Source organism: Cricetulus griseus, chromosome 5, assembly GCF_003668045.3.
Source record: "Cricetulus griseus strain 17A/GY chromosome 5, alternate assembly CriGri-PICRH-1.0, whole genome shotgun sequence".
NCBI lineage: Eukaryota > Metazoa > Chordata > Mammalia > Rodentia > Cricetidae > Cricetulus > Cricetulus griseus.
In genome coordinates, this window is record NC_048598.1 from 58,385,635 (window position 1) to 58,404,505 (window position 18,871).

Below are 18,871 nucleotides of genomic sequence, written 5' to 3' on the forward strand. Positions count from 1 at the left end.
AAAAGACAAATGTATATTTTCTCTTATATGTGCCAGCTAGCTCGTCAGTCTTCAATGTGCATCTACAATCTGAATAACCACAGGGTTAGGTATCTAGGAAGGCAGCAGGAGAGAGGAGAGGTCTCCTAGTTTGCCAAATTGAAACAATGTCTCCTGTCCCCGGCTGACCTGAATTTATTCTCTGGCTTCACGAAACACTGGACTCAGGTATATCCTCCTCTGCAAATTCACTTCCTTTTTCCATTTGCAATGAATTTCTCTTCCCACAAGTGACCTTTACATAGGCGAGTCCTCATTGTCTTCTGGCGATACCATCTGTGCTCATGTCTCCTATAAACATCTAGGCTGCTACTTCCTTGAAGAGGTGGATATCATAGCATTTATTCCAGTGCTTTATGTCAAGTAGATTAAACGTTGCTTATTAAATTCAGCTTTCTGGCAGAACAAAAGTGGGCAAAGCTGCAGCAGGCTATGTGCCCCACAAGAGTTCCACATGGGAGAGATGCTGTGGCCTGGCCCATCTCTAGGCTCTGGAGAGTCTCTGACCCAACTTTGTTCCAAATGACCGTCATTGCTGCTCTCTGGGTTGCTGTGTTTGGTGAGTAGGAGGCAAAAAAGTCCAGATGGACAATGAAGAATTACTTACAATACTTTAAAAATGAGATCGTTTAGCTAGTGGAGATCCAGTTTCAGCAGCAAAGGATTTATTTGGCCAGCTGGAGTTGGGGCAGTTTCTCTAGGTGGTTCACCTACAATTTCTTATCTAATTTTCCAAAGCAACCTGTTTCCCAGCTGTGGTTTGAAATAAACTTATATTGTCTTACAGCAACTAAATACATTTCATGGCCTGGGGGTTGGTCTGGGATGGAGGAGTGAAGAGCATGCATGCTTCTCCTGGGGCTCACAAGGAAGGGGCAGCCTAGCTCTGTCTATTCATCCATATTAGGGAAAGTAGGATTACGATTTTTATATTTCAACAATTCTGTGCTTTCTTTTCTATATAGCCCAGGCTGGACTGAATTCATAACCTTTCTTTCAGATCACCATGTCTGGCTTATGTCAGTTCAAATGAAACAGCATGTTTCTGTTAAAGCAAATCTATAGGAGTTTTTGGCTTTTCATAGATGCTGTCTGAACAGAGATGGGTAATAGAGGCTGAAGAAATTTCTGACTGTCTCCTTTTTAGAAAACATTATTTTATATAGTAGAGAAGAGATAAAATGTATACCTTTTGTCATCATTGTCATTATCTTTTATCAGCAGACATATTTGCACCTCTCTCAGGGACTCATGACATAAGGGAATAGTACATTTGTTACTTTCCTTGATTAGAGGGGAAAAGAACTGTTCTCCCTCTACAATTATAGATGCTGTGTCTTAAGGTGTAACATTTGGTGTTGCTGTCCTCTCGGTGTCTAGGTAAATGTGGTCCACCACCTGATGTACCCGGTGCTTTGCTAGTACGTGAGACAAACCAGACAGACTTCGAAAGCCAAACTCTCTTGAAATACAGTTGCCGTCCTGGCTACAGTAGGGCAAGTTCAAGCCAGACTATTTACTGTACATCTGGGGGGAGTTGGCGTATTTCTATCTCATGTGTCAGTAAGTACCTACATTTATTTTTCTCACCTGTGCACTTATGAGTTTCATAACGTTGTCTTGGGTTATATAAACACTGAATCTTAAGTCACTAAGGAACTAGTGAATTCATCAACTAGCAATTTGAATGTATACATGTATGAATCTTCTAAAAAGCAGAATAAAACAGAGCAGAAAATAAGAAATAAGCTAATTGCAATGAAAAATGCTATACTGTGCTGGCTTGTTTTATGCCAATTTGATACAAGCTAGAGCCATCGGAGAGGAGAGAACTTTATGCCATGGAGACATAAGTTCAGGCTATAGGCAAGCCTGTAGGGTATTTTCTTAATTAGTTATTGATGGGGGAGGGCCCAGTCCATTGTGGGTGGTTCCATTCCTGGGCTGGTGGTCCTAGGTTCTATAAGAAAGCAGGCTGCTCCATGAGGAGCAAGACAGTAAGCAGCGCCCCTCCATGGCCACTACATCAGCTCCTGTCTTCAGGTTCCTGCCTTGCTTGAGTTCCTGTCCTGACTTTTTTTGATGATGAACTGTGATGGGTAAGTATAAGCTGAATAAATCCTTTCCCCCACAAGTTGCTTTGGTCGTGGTGTTTCATCTCAGTAATAGTAACCCTAAGTTATCAGTAACTCACCAGGTAATTATTTAAATAAATATTGAGACTAAGACCTGGTGTGAGATAGTGAACACCTTTCATCCCAACACTTGGGAAGCAGGGGCAATGAAGGACCTCTGTGAGTTAGAGGCTGGTCTGGTCTATATAGTGATTTCCGGGCCTGCCAGGCCTTGTCCCAAAAACAAAACAAAAAGAAGAGAAAAGAAAGAAAAATTGGGCCTAGTAGGATGGTTTAGCAGGTGAAGGTGACCTGAGTCCATCCCTGAAATTTGTGTAAAGGTGGAAGGGGGGAAACTGAGACTCCAGAGTTGTCCTCTGAGATATTCACATGCATGCAGTAGCCACCCCCCTCCACCACAGACAGCAACAACAACAATCAAAATAGTAATGATAATAATAATGGTAAAATATCCTGGGGTTAAAAGACCAGAAAGTAGCAATCTTACCTCAAACACATGGTAAGCATTGACTTTTATATATAGAATTTGGAATTTTTTAAAAAAAGACATGCATATGCATGCAAGTGTACATATATACATTGGGGGAAGGAAGGTGACCACAGTAGCTAGTGAATATGATTAAAACACAATGCTGTACCTATATGGAAGTGTCATAATGAAACCTACTATTTTCAATACTCATTTAAAAATTAAGTGAAATCATGCAGAAACCAAAATATTTTGCAGATTTGGAAGAGCAGCTAATTCACTGTGAGCAGGGAATATATTCTGTACTTTTCCCCAACAGTAATGGCACAGTGTCTTCTTTCTCTTTTTGGTTTCTTTTTATAATCAAGAAAATGATTCTTGCTAAAATACAGCAGGATGATAAAAAGAGATTAAGATTTGTGCGAATTTTCCCTCCAGAACAGAAATTCAGTGAGTCAGATTCAGAGGTCAACGTGATTAAGCATGTAGGTCTTTCTGAATGTGGAGGTAGATATAGATCTGTATGTTTCTAATGGTAGAACCCGAGAATGGTGGGATCACTTACAATCACTTAATTTTTCTCTAGAAAAATCATGCGGGAATCCAGGAGACTTACAAAATGGACATGTGGAAGTTAAGACAGATTTCTCTTTTGGATCACAGATAGAATTCAGCTGCTCAGAAGGGTGAGTGTGAGGTAATTTAGAAATAATTCCCAGTTAACTTTAAAAACCAGCTACTTTCAAAATTTAAAGTGATATAAAGAATATCTATTCTTTAATCCCAGCACTTGGGAGGCAGAGGCAGGCGGATGTCAGTGAGTTTGAGGCCAGCCTGGTCTCCAGAGTGAGTGCCGGGATAGGCTCCAAAGCTCACAGAGAAACCCTGTCTCGAAAAAACCAAAAAAAAAAAAAAAAAAAAAAAGAAAAAAGAATATCTATTAAGAATTCTCACTTCCACCCTGTCTCCATGTCCCCTATTCCTTCCTGTGCTAAGGAATTTACTTTTTGTGTGTGGGGGAGGGGTTTGAGACATGGTTTCTCTGTATTGTTTTGGAGGCTGTCCTAGAACTTGCTCTGTAGACCAGGCTAGTCTCAAACTCACAGATCCACCTGCCTGTGCCTCCTGAGTGCTGGGATTAAAAGTGTGCACCACCAATACCTGGCTAGGAATTTACTTTTTATAAGTTTCTTTTGTATCTTTGTAGTGTTCCCTCATTCAAATACAAGTCAAGAAATTAGCACATTTTTTTATTTCTTTTTTTTTAACTTTTTTAAATTTGAATTAGAAACATGATTGTTTTACATGACAATCCCAGTTCCCTTCTCCCACCCATCCTCCCTTATCGCCCCCCCCAATTAAAATCTTATCTGTCACATATCTTTTCTGCTCCCCCTGGATGGTGAGGCCTTCCATAGGGTGTCATCAGAGTCTTTCGTTTCCTTTGGGGTAGGGACTATGCCCACCCCTGTGTGTCTTGGCTCAGGGAGTATACCTCTATATGGACTGGGCTCCCAAAGTCCACACCTGTGCTAGGGATAAATACTGGGCTTCTACGGGAGGTCCCATAGATTTCTGAGGTTTCCTCACAGAAACCCATGTTCCTTGGGTCTGGATCAGTCCCATGCTGGTATTCCAGCTATCACACTGGGGAGCAAGAGTTCCCGGATGTTCAGGTCAGCTGTTTCTGTGTGTTTTACCAGTGTGGTCTGGACCTCTATGCTCTTCACTGGTCCATCTCTGCATCTGCGTTCCAGTTCAGATCGGTGATTAGTTATAGGTGTCTGCTACTACTTCCACCAGCTGCTGGATGAAGGCATATAAGTCAGTCATCAATCTCATAATCAGGGGAGGGCATTTAAGGTAGCCTCTCCTCCGTTGCTGAGATAGTTAGCTGGTGTCATCTTTGTAGATCTCCAGACATTTCCCTAGTGCCTGATTTCTCTGTAAACCAAAAATGTCTCCCTCTATTATGATACCTCCTTTCTTGTTATCATGTATTCTTCCCCTGACTCATATTTTCTGCTCCCTCATGTCCTTGGCATCCCTCTTCCTCTCCCCTTCTCATTCTCCTAGCTCCATCCCCCCTCTTCCCGTGCTCCCAATTTTCTCAGCAGATCTTGAACCTCTCCCCTTCTCCAGGGGATCATGTATGTCTGTCTTAGGGACCTCCATGTTTATTAGCTTCTTTGGCAGTGTGGATTGTAGGCTGGTAATCCTTACTCTATGTCTAAAATCCACATATGAGTGAGTACATACCATGTTTGTCTTTTTGCGATTGGGTTACCTCCTCAGAATGGTTTCATCTAGATCCATCCATTTTCCTGCAAATTTCAAGATTCCATTGTTTTTTTCTGCTGAGTAGCACTCTATTGTGTAAATGTACCACATTTTCTCTATCCATTCTTCGGTTGAGGGGCATCTAGGCTGCTTCCAGTTTCTGGCTATTACAAATAATGCTGCTATGAACATGGTTGAACAAAAACAACTTCATGGAGATGATAGAGAACCTAAGAGAGAAAATCAGAAAATCCTTCAGAGAAATGGAAGAAAAGACAACCCAAAAGATGCAAGAAATCAAGGAAAGCCAAAAAAGCCAAGAAAATACAATTAAACAGCTGAAGGAAACAGTTCGGGACCTGAAAACTGAATTAGAGACAATAAAGAAAACACATACTGAGGGAATGCTGGAAGTGGAAAAGCTGAGTAAACAATCAGGAACCACAGGTGCAAGCATAACCAACAGAATACAAGAGATGGAAGACAGAATCTCAGATGCTGAAGACAAACTAGAGGAAATAAACTCTCAAGCAAAGAAAATCTGAAGTCTAACAAATCCATAACACAAAATATTCAGGAAATTTGGGACACCGTGAAAAGACCAAACCCAAGGATAATAAGTATAGAAGAAGGTGAAGAAACCTAACTCAAGGGTGCAGAAAACATATTCAACAAAATCATAGAAGAAAACTTTCCCAACTTAAAGAAAGACATGCCAATGAAAGTAAAAGAAGCCTACAGAACGCCAAATAGAGTGGACCACAAAAGAAAGTGCCCTCGTCACATAATTATTAAAACACCAAACGTACAGAATAAAGAAAAAATATTAAGAGCAGCAAGGGAAAAAGGCCAAGTAACATATAAAGGCAAACCTATCAGAATTACACCAGACTTCTCCATGGAAACTCTGAAAGCTAGAAGGACCTGGATAGACATTCTACCAACTCTGAGAGAACATTGATGCCAGCCCAGACTACTATACCCAGCAAAGCTTTCAATCACTATAAATGGAGAAAACAAGATATTCCATGACAAAACCAGATTTAAACAATATGTAACCACTAATCCAGCCCTACAGAAAGTACTGGAAGGAAAACTCCAGCCTAAAGAAATTAACTACACTCACATAAACATAGGCAATAGATAATCCTACTCTACAAAAACACAAAATAAAAGGCAGGGTAAATTCACATACAATACCAGTACCAACAACAAACCAAAAACAAACAAGAATAAACACTGAATGGACCTTAATTTCCCTCAATATTAATGGTCTTAACTCGCCTATAAAAAGACACAGGCTAACAGACTGGATACAAAGACACATTTTTTGTATTTCCCATTTCTGATAACAAATTTAGTTCCTGTTTAAGCCTTTTATATAGGGAAGTTGGAAGGGGAAATAGTGATGTATATGATCATATTTCATTGTATGCAATACATGTATGAGATTCTCAAGAATAAATTAAAAAATCCAATCCTGAGTCCTGCTGAGTTTAATGATGCAAACCTTTAATCTTAGGAGGCAGAGACAGGCAGATTTCTGTGAACTTACGTGGGTGTTAGGAAGTGTACTCCAGTGCTATGAAAGGGGCCTTAATCACTGAGCCATCACTTCAGCCCTCTTACTTGTTTGAATGGGAGCAGTTGGTCCAATTTTTCAGTGCCATATAATGTACAAATTTGACATGTACATTAATTTAAATATGTAGACTATTTGTAACCTTCACTTGAAATGCATTTTGAAATAGTCTTCTACTGTAATGCATGATGATTTTTTTTTAAATTGAATTAATTTTTAAAGTTAGCATATGGATTAATGGGTTCTATTATGACATTTTTGTATATTTGCATCACTGTACTTTTGGACTTTTAATCTTTAACGCACAAAGAAATGGGTTCATTATGGCATCTTCAAACATGTGCCCTTAATATTTTGTTCTACTTTGTCCCTCTCTCCCCCAAACCCTCCACTACAAAGCCTTAGCTGAGAAAACATCATTTCTTCATTTTAATATCTGTTTGTCACCTTTATACAATTTTATTTAAAGTAGGAATTCCATTAAAATTTTTGGTCTTCTCTTGTCTAGATATATCTTAATTGGCTCATCCACTAGTCATTGTGAGATCCAAAGTAAAGGAGTTGCCTGGAGTGATCCTCTCCCAGAATGTGAAAGTAAGTAATCTTTCTGATGTGGCTATAAACATAACTGTCTTAGGGAATGTGTCTGTGTGTTCTTCCTGACACTTATAGCTTCCATATATATTGGCAATAATTTTATCATTGTTCTGATGCCCATCCCTGAACATTTCTTTCTCTTTCACTAATTTCTCAGTTGTCAAGTGTAGGTCCCCTCCTGAGATCAGCAATGGGAAGCACACTGGTGGAGATGAAGACTTCTACACATATGGCTCCTCTGTCACCTATAGGTGTGATCCTACCTTCTTACTCCTTGGAAGTCCCTCCATTACCTGCATTGTAGTGAACAAAACAGTAGGTGTTTGGAGCCCAAGCCCTCCTACCTGTGAAAGTAAGTCCCAGTGATACTTTCTATTGTTCACTTAACATTTTGCTTAAAAGAAAAAAGAAGATGAATTCATTGTGGGAAGTAGAACAATTTAAAGGTAAATGAGTGGATGTGCATATGCCTCTATTATTTGGCTAAGAGATACTCAATGCATTAGAGTGGCAAACACCATATCACATTGATTCGGTAAAGTAAGAATTTTTCATTTATCTGTAGTCTGTTCTAAGATGTTGGCTGCATATAGACAACCTTCCGTGAGAGCATCCTGGACATGCCAACAACTTAGAATAAAGCTGAGAAGTCCAGGTTCTTTGGTCTCATGCCATTTCCATGTGGAAATATGTTTCTTTAGTAGCAGAAAGAAAAATAAGTTTTATCCTTTAGCTGGGAGTGACTACATTGCTACCTTTTATTTAGAACTAATAATATGCATGTGTTTTTATATTCTGTTCTTGAGCTGGACGTGTCAGATCTAAGAGTTTATCAGATCTAAGAGTTTTCAGATGAAATCTTTAAAGTTGTTTTTTTTTAATTATAGGACATGGCATCTGCAAACAGGAATGCTTTGAGTTCTTCCTTTACTATTTGCATTCCTTTTATTTCTTATTCTTGTCTTATTGCTCTAGCTAAAACTGAATAAGAGAAACAAGAGTAGGCACCTGAGTCTTACTACAGATTTTAGAGAAAATACTCTGATTTTTCCTATTTAATATGATGATGTTGGTTATAGTATAGGAAGCATGTAGATACTGTGTTCCCAGATAAGCACTAGGGAGACCAGGATGTCAGGCATGCAGGGTTGTCTCTTCAAAGGGAGAGATGTATAACCTGGTCTCCACCCAGAAGGCTGGTAATAGATGTGGTTGATAGCCTAGTGACCTCTGCACTATCTGTGTGGCCAGTCCACATGGATACCCCCAGACTCATACCTTGAGCTTGTTCATCTCAATCAATCTATAACACTACCTCCCCCAGATCCTTATCATGAGCATTGTTTAACTTGAGCCTATTTGCTCAGTTAATCTATCGAAGCCATCTTTATGAAAGATACCACTTGTACTTTACAAGATACCACTTGTACTTTACAAGAGTTTCAGTGTAACCATGTCTTAAGCTTTGCTGTGCATATGGAATTGAGTTATTTACCACAAGGAAACTTTACCCCAAATTGTGCTGTGCTTAAATATGCCTAAAATAACCTACCAAGGAACCAACAGCAGCTACCGAGTGTAAGCCCCTCAAGCCACACCAGTGGCCAAGCCCCTCCTCCCCTGAGGACCTCTAATTGTCAGGTCCCACCCACAGAATAACTGCCCTAACTGCTGGACCCTGCTGCCACCCTACAGAGTAAAAGCCCGATTTCTGGATGTGAAATCCCACCAATCTCCATCCTGGAAAATTCTACCCTGAAAAGCTCTACCCCCATTCCAAGAAACACTATATAAGCTCTGTATCCTGCTCAGTTGGCTACTGTTTCTTGCTCCAGCCACCATCCTGTTTTTTTTTTTTTTTTCTTCTCCCAATAAATCTCCTGTGTGAGGTTTGTTGTGCAGTGCGACTTTGTGTTATTCCTTGGCTCCCGGTTGCCAAGATACCTTTCCCTTCTGAGCTGTAGGTATTGCTTTGCTTCTGACTACCAGGATACCTGTCTAACAGAGCTGTAACACTTACACTGGGTCCCTGTTGAATGGACTTTCTTGCTTCCTGTAGATTGACATTCTGATGGCTGTGGTGTTTGCAAAACCCCCACCACCACACCCACCTCCTGGCTGCTACACACACACAGGTTTGTTGTTTATAGCCTTTGTAATGTTGAGGTGTGGGCCTTCTTTCCTACTTCCTTCAGTAATTTTATCATGCAGACATGTTGAGCTTTGTTGAAGGCATTATCTGTATCAGTTGAGATGATCATGTGATTTCTGTATTTAAGTCTATTTGTATCCTGAATACACACACATGCACACACATACATACATACATACATACATACATACATACATACATACATACATACATTGTTTCTTTGAGACAGGGTTTCTCTGTGGCCTTGGAGGCTGTCCTGGAACTAGCACTTGTAGACCACGCTGGTCTCGAACTCTGCCTGCCTCTGCCTCCTGAGTGCTGGGATTAAAGGCTTGTGCCACCACCTCCCGGTAAATATATTACCATACTGATTTTCTTATGTTGAAACAACAATGGATTCATGGCATATGATCATTTTAATATGTTTTTGGATTTGGCCCATAAAATTTTATTGAGGTGTTTTTAAGTTTGTTTTGATCAGGGAAATTGGTTACCATGTGGGTCTTTGGGATTGAACTCAGGTAGTCATGCTTGGCCAGCAAGTGTCTTTAGCCACCAAGCCGCTGACTTTTATCCTTTGGCCATTTTTTTTTTCTGATGTTTTGAGACGGGGTTTCCCTGTGTAGTTTTGGAGGCTGTCCTGGAACTAGCTCTTGTAGACCACGCTGGTCTCGAACTCCACCTGCTTCTGGGATTAAAGTGCTGGGATTAAAGGCATGTGCCACCACTGCCTGGCCCCTTTGGCCATTTTTAACATGATGTACTGGAGGGGTCTTTCTCTTGTCATGTCTATTTTGGGTTCTAAATGCCTCATGTATTTGAAATCTTTTCTGTAGATTTGGGGAATTCTCTGCTAATCTTCCATTGAGTAGATTCTTTATGCTTTTACTATTATCTTACTTTTTTCTTCTATCCTGGGATTCTTAGATTTTTCATCTTATCTCTGATGATTAAGGTTAACTATCAACATGACAGAATGCATAGTCACCTGGAAGACAGCCTCTTAGGCATGCTTGTAGTGAGTGCCTTCATTGTGTTAATTGGGGTAGAAGAGTTGTTCACCCATCCTCCTGACCACAATTGCTGCTCTGGGCCTTTCCTCACTAGGGACTGGAGCAGGCCACACTAAGGCTCCTTTACCTGGGGCTTTTTTTTTTTTTAAACCTCAGGCCCATAGGGTAGTTCAGTTGTAGAAAGAGATATTCTTTCAAGATTGTGCCTGCTCTGCTGCTGCCTCCAAAGTCATATAGTCCTGTGAAAAAGGGGATTTTTCTTCCCAGCTGGTCCCATCTGCCTGTCTCATCAAAATCCACAACTGGACCTGAGGCTTATGAGGGTTTTTGGCTTGTCTTGAGAGTCAGACTTCCCGACTTTCTGTCTGGCTTACCCTTTTGGGTGCCTTCTGCTCCCCTACTCCTACAGGGAATTGAGGAGCTGAGGCTGTGTTAGATTTACTTCTCTCTGTCAAGGGTCTTCTCCAACCCTACCCTCATCTTTTCTTACATCCTTTTCAATTACTTTGTGGATTTCTAAAGCTCTTTCTCTATTTCTAAATGAAGTCTTATTCTGACTTTTTAGAGGCATCCCTTAGTCTTCAATAAAATTCCTATTACTACTTATGTTAATTCTTCTAGATTTTTTTTGGTACCCAGGGCCTTATGCATACTCAGTTGGAACCCTTCCACTGAGCTTTATCCCCAGATCTCAAATCATCTGTGATGTGTGTGCATGTGTGTGTGTGTGTGTGTGTGCACAGGTGCATGAGTGCCATGGCATGTATGTGGAGGTCAGAGGACAACCTTGGAGGTGAATACTGACCTTCAACCTTGAGGCAGCCCTCCTACCCTGAGGCAGGCTGTCCCTATGGGTGCCTCCACAGGACTGGGATTAAAGGTGCACACTACCATGTCTGGCTTTGCTTCTCTGCTGCATACACAAAGGTAACTGTCCTCCCAGCATTGGAGAAGTCTCCTGTCCTCTCACAGAATTACTGAAATTACAGATGTATGATACCATGCTGGATTTTTATGTGGGTTCTAGGGATTCAAACTTAGGTCCTTGTGTACACTTTATCCACTGAGCCATTGCCCCAGTACCTTTTAACTTTTAAAATCTACTTGTCTTTTCTTGTAATTATTTAGGAATCATCTGTCCTCAGCCAAATATTTCAAATGGACTAATTCGTTCCAGATTGAAGACTACCTATAAATACAAAGACTCTCTTATATTTGCCTGCCAAAAAGGGTTCACTCTCAGAGGCAAACATATAATCTATTGTGGAGCTGATGGCAACTGGAATCCTCCTCCTCCCATTTGTGAGCTCAGTAAGTATGGACCATAAAGGAGTTTCATTGGTTGGCAACTAAAGATACCCAGGTATATTTGTGTGGACATACTTTTACATCTAGATTCTGAATCACAAAATTTTAAATTTGGATTTTAATTTTTATCTTGTTTTCTTTCTTTTCTTTTTGGTTTTCTGAAACAGGGTTTCTCTGTGTAACAGCCCTAGATGTCCTGGAACTCTCTCTGCAGACCAGGCTGGCTTCAAAGTCACAGAGATCCACTTGCCTCTGTCTCCCAAGTGCTGGGATTAAAGGCATGAGCCACCACCAGCTACCTTGTTTTCTTGTTTACGCAGTTATTCACCCCAGTCCTAACGAGAAGCGCTGATGTTGTAGACATAGAAGATTAGTATACTTGTGTCATTAATTTTTGGCAGTTAATAGATAATTGCCTAACAAAATGATTTTTGGAAGTCAGGTAATAAAATATCCCTTTTTAATTTGTACAAAAGTATTATATGGACTAGACACTCTAAAACAAGTAACTTGTGGATCTTTTTAATAGTGATAAAAGTTGTAATGTTAAGTTGGAATGAGTCTTGGTTCATAAAAAGAATGAAAACAATCAATGAATTGTGGGCAGGATTATTACCCTAATTTGGCAGATGAGGAAACATTTTCGGAAGGTAAGTGACTTCTCAAGGTCATACAACTTCTAAGGGGAGGAGGCCTCTGATGCCTTATATTCTTAGTTTCACACTCATGAAGCATTATGTATCTTTTTCTTAGGGACAGTGGTACAAGTGGTGGGGCAGATCTCTGTCCCGGAGAAGCATCTATTAAACTGACCAAAACTAGTAAAGAAACTATTCAGTGTGTATTAGAGAATATTTAAAGGAGTTACAACCAATTGAGAAGCATTTGTTCATCGAATCCATGGATGCTTGATAGAAATATTGAGAGGCCGCTGTATGAAGCTAGCATCAACACTAACTCATTGAGAACTGTTTCTGTGAACTCACAAATGGAAGCTCCCACCTGCTGTTGGGTGAAAGATATGCTTGGGATGGACTGTTATAGAATAGTGTGATTTTCTAAAATGCCATGTTGTGAAAAGCTTATATTAAGCAGATGTCAGCAGCCAGACATCAGGTCTGTTCCTCCATCCACCTTCCATTGCATAGGATGGAGAAGCCAGGTGAGGCAGCTGCAGCAATTGTGTCCTCCTGCTTCTGAACAGATCCATCTTGGAAGAGAAATGGTCTAGTAGGTTGCCCAACAAACTGTCACCCCCCCCCCCAGTTCCTCTATTTTATAGACTTGAAAACCAGCAAATATTGACAGATTTCATTCTCTTGACTCTGGGCTGTAGACTATGGGTACAGCTGGATGCAGGACTCCTTATTGATACACCCCTTCTCCCATTCCACAGTCCCTACACTACAGAAAGGGTTCTGGTGAAGGAATTGACTTATTCTTTACAATTTCTGTCTGTAGCACAAGACAACCACATTATGCTAATTAAGCCAATCTCAGAAAGACGAACATCATATGTTTTCCTCTCATTTCTGGTTTCTAGATTATTTATCATTACATAAAACCTTGTATGAGTATATGCTGTAAAGGTAGAAGTGAGATAGGGGGACAAAGCAGACTAACAGGAGAGGTACTGATGAGAAAAGGGACAAAGCATATGAAGGAATCTGCTCAATGTATATACTATACACTTGTATGAAAATTCCCTTCTGAAGCACAGTATGGGTAGTTAACATACACAGCAAAAATCAAATAAAGATAAATATTCCAGAGTAGATTTAGAACAAGCTTCAGAAACTTGAACACCCTACACCCCAAGAGCCCCCTGACTTTAATTGGGCCTGACTATGAAGTAATGTATGTCCTCAGAAACAACACTGGAGCAATCAGATAATATTGGACACTAGCCATTGTACATACTACTACAGAGGTAGATCAGCTAAAAGTGCAACAAGAGAATCAAAGAGAAAAATTAGTTGTTCCAGGTAGTTAGGAAGATTGTGTGTATGCTCAAGACTGTGCTTTCTGAGGTATGTCATTAGATGTCACAAACTTGAGGGAAATAGATTCAACTTAAAGACTCCAGTCAAAACACAAAACAAATAAGAAAACAAGGAAAATAACAAGTCTCGAAGGTGATAAGGGGAAAATAGTATTTAAATTGCTATTATTTCATATGCTCACTTTTCAAGAAATAATGGTCAGCTATGAAGAAATCACAAAGAGTTACTCACACGAAGCAATAAAAACTGCCTTGGATTGGCCCAAATATAAGACTAAACAGAAAAGATTTTCAAAATAACTATTATAAATAAATATTTAAAATTCAAAGGAAATATTCTTTAAAGAATTAAAGGAAAGTATTTTGACAATGTCTCATCAAACAGAAACGTCAATAAAAATAAATTATTTTAAGAAAGTGTGAGAATTGAAAAACACAGTAAGTAAATGGAGATTTATAAGAGGAACTCAATAATAAACTCAAGTAAGATGAAGAGAGAATCGATGACTTTATAGATAGAAACAATAGAGATTATGTGATCTATAGCATAGAAATAAAAAAGGAAGAAAAGAGGAGCAGAGCACAAGAGGAATATTAACAAGAATTTCAAAAGGAGAAGAGAGATAAAGGAAGAGAAAATTATTCAGAGAAAAAATGATCAAACATTTTCCAAATATTTTCTTGTACATCCCAAAAGATCACTTGAACTTGAGAGTTACATTTTAAAAGTTCAAGACATGGCAATACCATAGTGAAAATAGTGAAAGGTGAAAATAAACAGAAAACACTTTTGAGAGGACACAGCAAGGGAAAAACAGCACATCAACAAAATTAATATCTGGGTTTTGATTAGAGATGATGGAAGCTACACGGCAGTGAGAAGGTAAGCTTCAAGTAAAGAAAAACTGAAACCAACAATTCAATAAAACATCCCACTTTCATATTATTGGAAACAACAGATAAAATTACTACTTTATAAAATTTTTTGTGCCAGGTATTTATGACAGTGGAGAGAAAAACAGAGTGTAGCTATATATTTATAGCTTCCCTTCTCTCTCCAGATACCTCCTTATTGTTCTTGTGCTGGGGACCAAACCCAGGTCTTTACACATGGTAGGCAAAGCTGAGTTATACACTATCAGATAGTCTATAGGAAGAAATGACTTCTTATAGATCCCAGCTAATATTGTCAAATATATCTTTGTCTATAGCTGCCACCCTGAAAATAATTAAGCTATTTTCATTTTTTATAGCATGCTCCTTAAATCAGTTGTATAGAAGAAATGGGCTTTAGCTTACTCTTTGTATCCAGTTTCCACATCCAGAAATTTAATCAACTGTGGATTTAAAATATTTGAAAAAAATCTATCTGTACTAAACATGTACAGTTCTTTCCCTAAACACTCTAGTGAAACAGTTATTTACCAATATGGACATTATCTTAGACATATAAGTAACAAAAGAGATAGCTAAGTAAATGGGAAGAGGTATGGGAGTTGTGTGGAAACATTGTGTTATTTACACTACAGCCTTGGGGATTTATGGACTGTGGATCTTTGGAAATCTTGCAAATCCATCCCCATTGCTAACAATGTATGGATGATTGTATCATCCCCTTACTTCTTATTTGTCTATACAAGGACCTTTCATGTGCTCATGTTTCCCTGGATGCTTCCACCAGAACAAGTTCCTCTTTATTTCTTGCAAAGATGGTCTTTTAGCAATAATAAATAATATCAAAATGCTTATTATAAAAAACCTGACAATTTTTTTCCAAATTTGTGGAAAAATTAGAGCTCTACATACTACTGGTGGGCATCTAAATTATTACAGACATTACAGAAAATGATTTCAGCAGTTCCTCTGAAGTTTGAGCATGTGGTTACTGCTTTATTCACAATCAATTCCCTGGGTATGTATTAGAGAGAAATAAAAACAGATATCTGCACAGAAGATTTTCATGAAAGTTCAGAGCAGCATTATTCCTAACAGCCAATAATGCAAACACCCATCCATGGGACAATGCTGATAAATTGGTATAGCTCTACACTGGAATATCATACAGAATAAAAATGAAGTAGTGATAAATGTTGAGCATAGATTAATTTTAGAGTATGGTCTTTAGTAAAAGAAGCCAGCTACAAAAAAGGAAAGAAAACGTATTGTGTGATTCCATTTATTTAAGAAGCTCAGTGTAGAAGTAATATTAAAAACATGGGGTTTCTTCATGAGATGATAAAGATAGCCTGAAATTGGACAGTCAGGAAAGCTGCACCACTCTATGAATACTGGAAGACTGTCAATCTGTACTTCCTGAAGGGTTTTAATCTATGTCTCTTGGTGACTGTTTAGAGATATAACGTAATAGACATCAACTCTACAGATGTGTGTATTACATATGAACTAACAGTCCCAGACAAGGGAAGAAGAAAAGTCTCAAAGCCTAGGCTCAAAAATGTTAGTGCTTTGTTTGCTCTTGTTCTGAGTTTTCCTAGATGAGGGAAATGACTCTTGTTCAATTTCTCTAGTCAAGAAAAAACACAGCAGTTTTTGTTGTCTATGAAAGTTTTCCCACCATTTTCATTTAACAAGCCTCATGCTACAATTTAGAAACAAAACTGTGTGAAGTACAATGGAGAGAAGAATTACTGTTGAGTGCAGTTGGCATAGCACACAGACAGCATTTGGTAGTGCCTTTGGTAAGAACTGTCAGGTGCTGGGCCAAGATTGGCAAACATCCTACATTTTCTGGTGTGGTCAGTGTGTGCTATGGAAGAGTAGCTCCTGTTGGTACCCTTTGATGAGGCATGCTCTCTGAGTGCTATGGCAGCCCTTTTAACAATGTTCTTTTCTTTTGCTTGTTTTATGAGCAGCTAGTTGCCCTAATACACCAGACATTCCACATGCTTCCTGGCTACAACATTTCAAAAAAGAAGATGTGCATCAGGTTGGAACCGTGTTACAGTACCAATGTCAACCTGGCTATGAGCCTGCTACAAAAGGGTCAATGGATATAATTTGTAGGAAAGATTTCACCTGGAGCCCATTTAAGGAATGCAGGGGTGAGTTCTGGTTTTTCCAAATGCGTGTGTGTGTGTGTGTGTGTGTGTGTGTGTGTGTGTGTGTGTGTGTGTGTGTAATGCTTAAGTAATTGGACTTTATACTTATGTGAGTGCTGTTTCATCACTTAGAATCAAAATTGAATACACTACTTTAACAAAGTGGGAGCTATTTATTATCATAAGTGATCATAAGTTTCAGAGACTAAGACTGTAAAACTTTCTGTAGGCCACTTTAGAAATGAATAAAAGATATAGCTATAGAAGCCAGACAGTATGGAGGTTTACATTTCAGCTTCACTGCTGTTGGATCTGGGGGGAGTACCCAGCTCAACACTTGTCATAGTGAGACTCTACAGTCCCTCCTTCACCATGTGAAGGCTTGGGGTTCTGGTAGAAGTAAAAGTCCATGAAAACATAATGAATTGACAAGCTGCAAATTGGCATGTGTCTTATAGTTCTTGAGCCACAGATTTGTCAGTCTAACAGGTTACTTGCTTCTAGAAGACAGGTACTAACTCCTGACCTAGAATTTTTACCTCAGCCGTATAGAAAGGATAAACTTGCTCATTTCCCTCTTTATCTATTTGTGGGGGCAAAAGAGGAGCTCTGTAAAATATTAATTACCCACCTTGGTACAGAGGTGGATAACCACTATTTTACAGACCTAAGTGAAATTTCTAGGAGAGAGAAATTGCCTCATTTTTTTCTAAGTAGCACAAATTTGTCATTTTAGCAGTAAAAACATGGAATCAGAATACAGGGCATTTTTATGCAATGGACCAGTTTTGAAAAATCTATTAATGGATACAAACAACAAAATGAAGCGGTTTTGATTGGCCTGTCAGTGGGGTGTCCCATTTCAGGGCTTGAAGACAAGGTAGAGGAATTGAATCATTTGGTTAAAGAAAATGTAAAATTAAAAAGAAAATCAATGACTAATGAATGGAACATGAAGAAACTCTGGAATTAGACTAAAAAGGCAAATCATACAAAAAGTCTATAAGAAGAAAAGAAATACAGATCAAAGGAACAGAAAATAGTTTCAACAAAATTATGGAAAAAATTTCCCCAAATCAAAGGAGAGCATATCAAGTTGGAAGAGGCATATAGAACACCAAATAGACAGGACCAGAAAACAAACTTCCTTGACATTTTATAGTTTAAAAAAACTAAGCATATGAAACAAAGAAAGGGTATTATAAGTTGCAAGAAAGAAAGGTTAAGCCACTTAATAAAGACAGACCCATCAGAGTAACAGCTGATTTTTCAATGGAGATTTTAAAATATAAAAGGGATTGAACTGATGTTTTACAAATTCAGAAATACCACATGTTCTAACAAAGACTGCTATATCTAGCAAAAGTGTTAGTCATAATCAAAGAAGAAACAAAAAATGTCCTATGGTAAAAATACATTACGATTTATGGCTACTGTGCTGTCTCTACAGTGGAAATTGAAAGGAATACTCTAGTCTCAAGTGAAGGATAAAAACAAGAGGTCACAAGGAGTAAATAATAATTCCAGAATGACTAATCTAAGACTAATGTCTAAGAAAAAAGCCACCATCACAATAAAATGACAAGAATTAAAACACTGTTTAATAATAACTCTTAATATCAGTGGTCTTGATTCTCCAATAAAGAGACAGACTAACCTATCGGGTTAGAAAACAAGATCCTGTAGAAGAAAGTTTCTGTCCCACAGGACCCACTGTTGTTTAGTCCCAAATAAACACACAGAAGCTTATATTAATTATAAACTGTTTGGCTGATGGCTCAGGCTTCTTATTGGCTAGTTCTCTCTTAATTATTAACCCATTTCTATTAATCTGTGTATCTCCATGTGGTCTTTGCTTACTGGTGACGCCTGGGCCTTTTCTTCCGAGGCAGCTACATGGCAATTCTCTTGCATCTCACTCTCTGCATTCCTCTTCCCAACCTTCTCCTAGTCTGTTAGCCCTGCCTTTACTTCCTGCCTGACTACATTCTGCCTGTCCATCAGGTCCGTTTGTCATCAACCAATAAGAGAAACATGTATTCATAGCATACAAAGGGACATCTCCCATCAAGATCCATCTTTTTTTCTGCCTCTAAGAAACACACCCCACTTTCAATGATAGATACCAACTTAGGGTAAAAAGATGGGAAAAGGTACTTAAGAAATCAGAACTAGTAAACAAGTAGTTTAGCTATTCTGTTATCTGACAAAATAAACTTCCAACAAAGATTAGTT

General features: G+C 38.9%; 1 protein-coding gene across 1 annotated transcript in view; it reads left to right on the forward strand.

Moving 5' to 3' along the window:
* The first annotated feature begins 504 nt into the window (after positions 1-504).
* The window catches only part of C4bpa (complement component 4 binding protein alpha), a 37,128-nt gene continuing 18,761 nt past the window's right edge, over positions 505-18,871 (forward strand). The window contains exons 1-7 of the mRNA XM_035445832.1: positions 505-598; positions 1,420-1,602; positions 3,230-3,329; positions 7,014-7,099; positions 7,260-7,454; positions 11,396-11,578; positions 16,451-16,639. Coding sequence (XP_035301723.1) covers positions 562-598; positions 1,420-1,602; positions 3,230-3,329; positions 7,014-7,099; positions 7,260-7,454; positions 11,396-11,578; positions 16,451-16,639 — 973 coding nt within the window. The 5' untranslated portion in view covers positions 505-561. The remainder of the gene's footprint in view (positions 599-1,419; positions 1,603-3,229; positions 3,330-7,013; positions 7,100-7,259; positions 7,455-11,395; positions 11,579-16,450; positions 16,640-18,871) is intronic.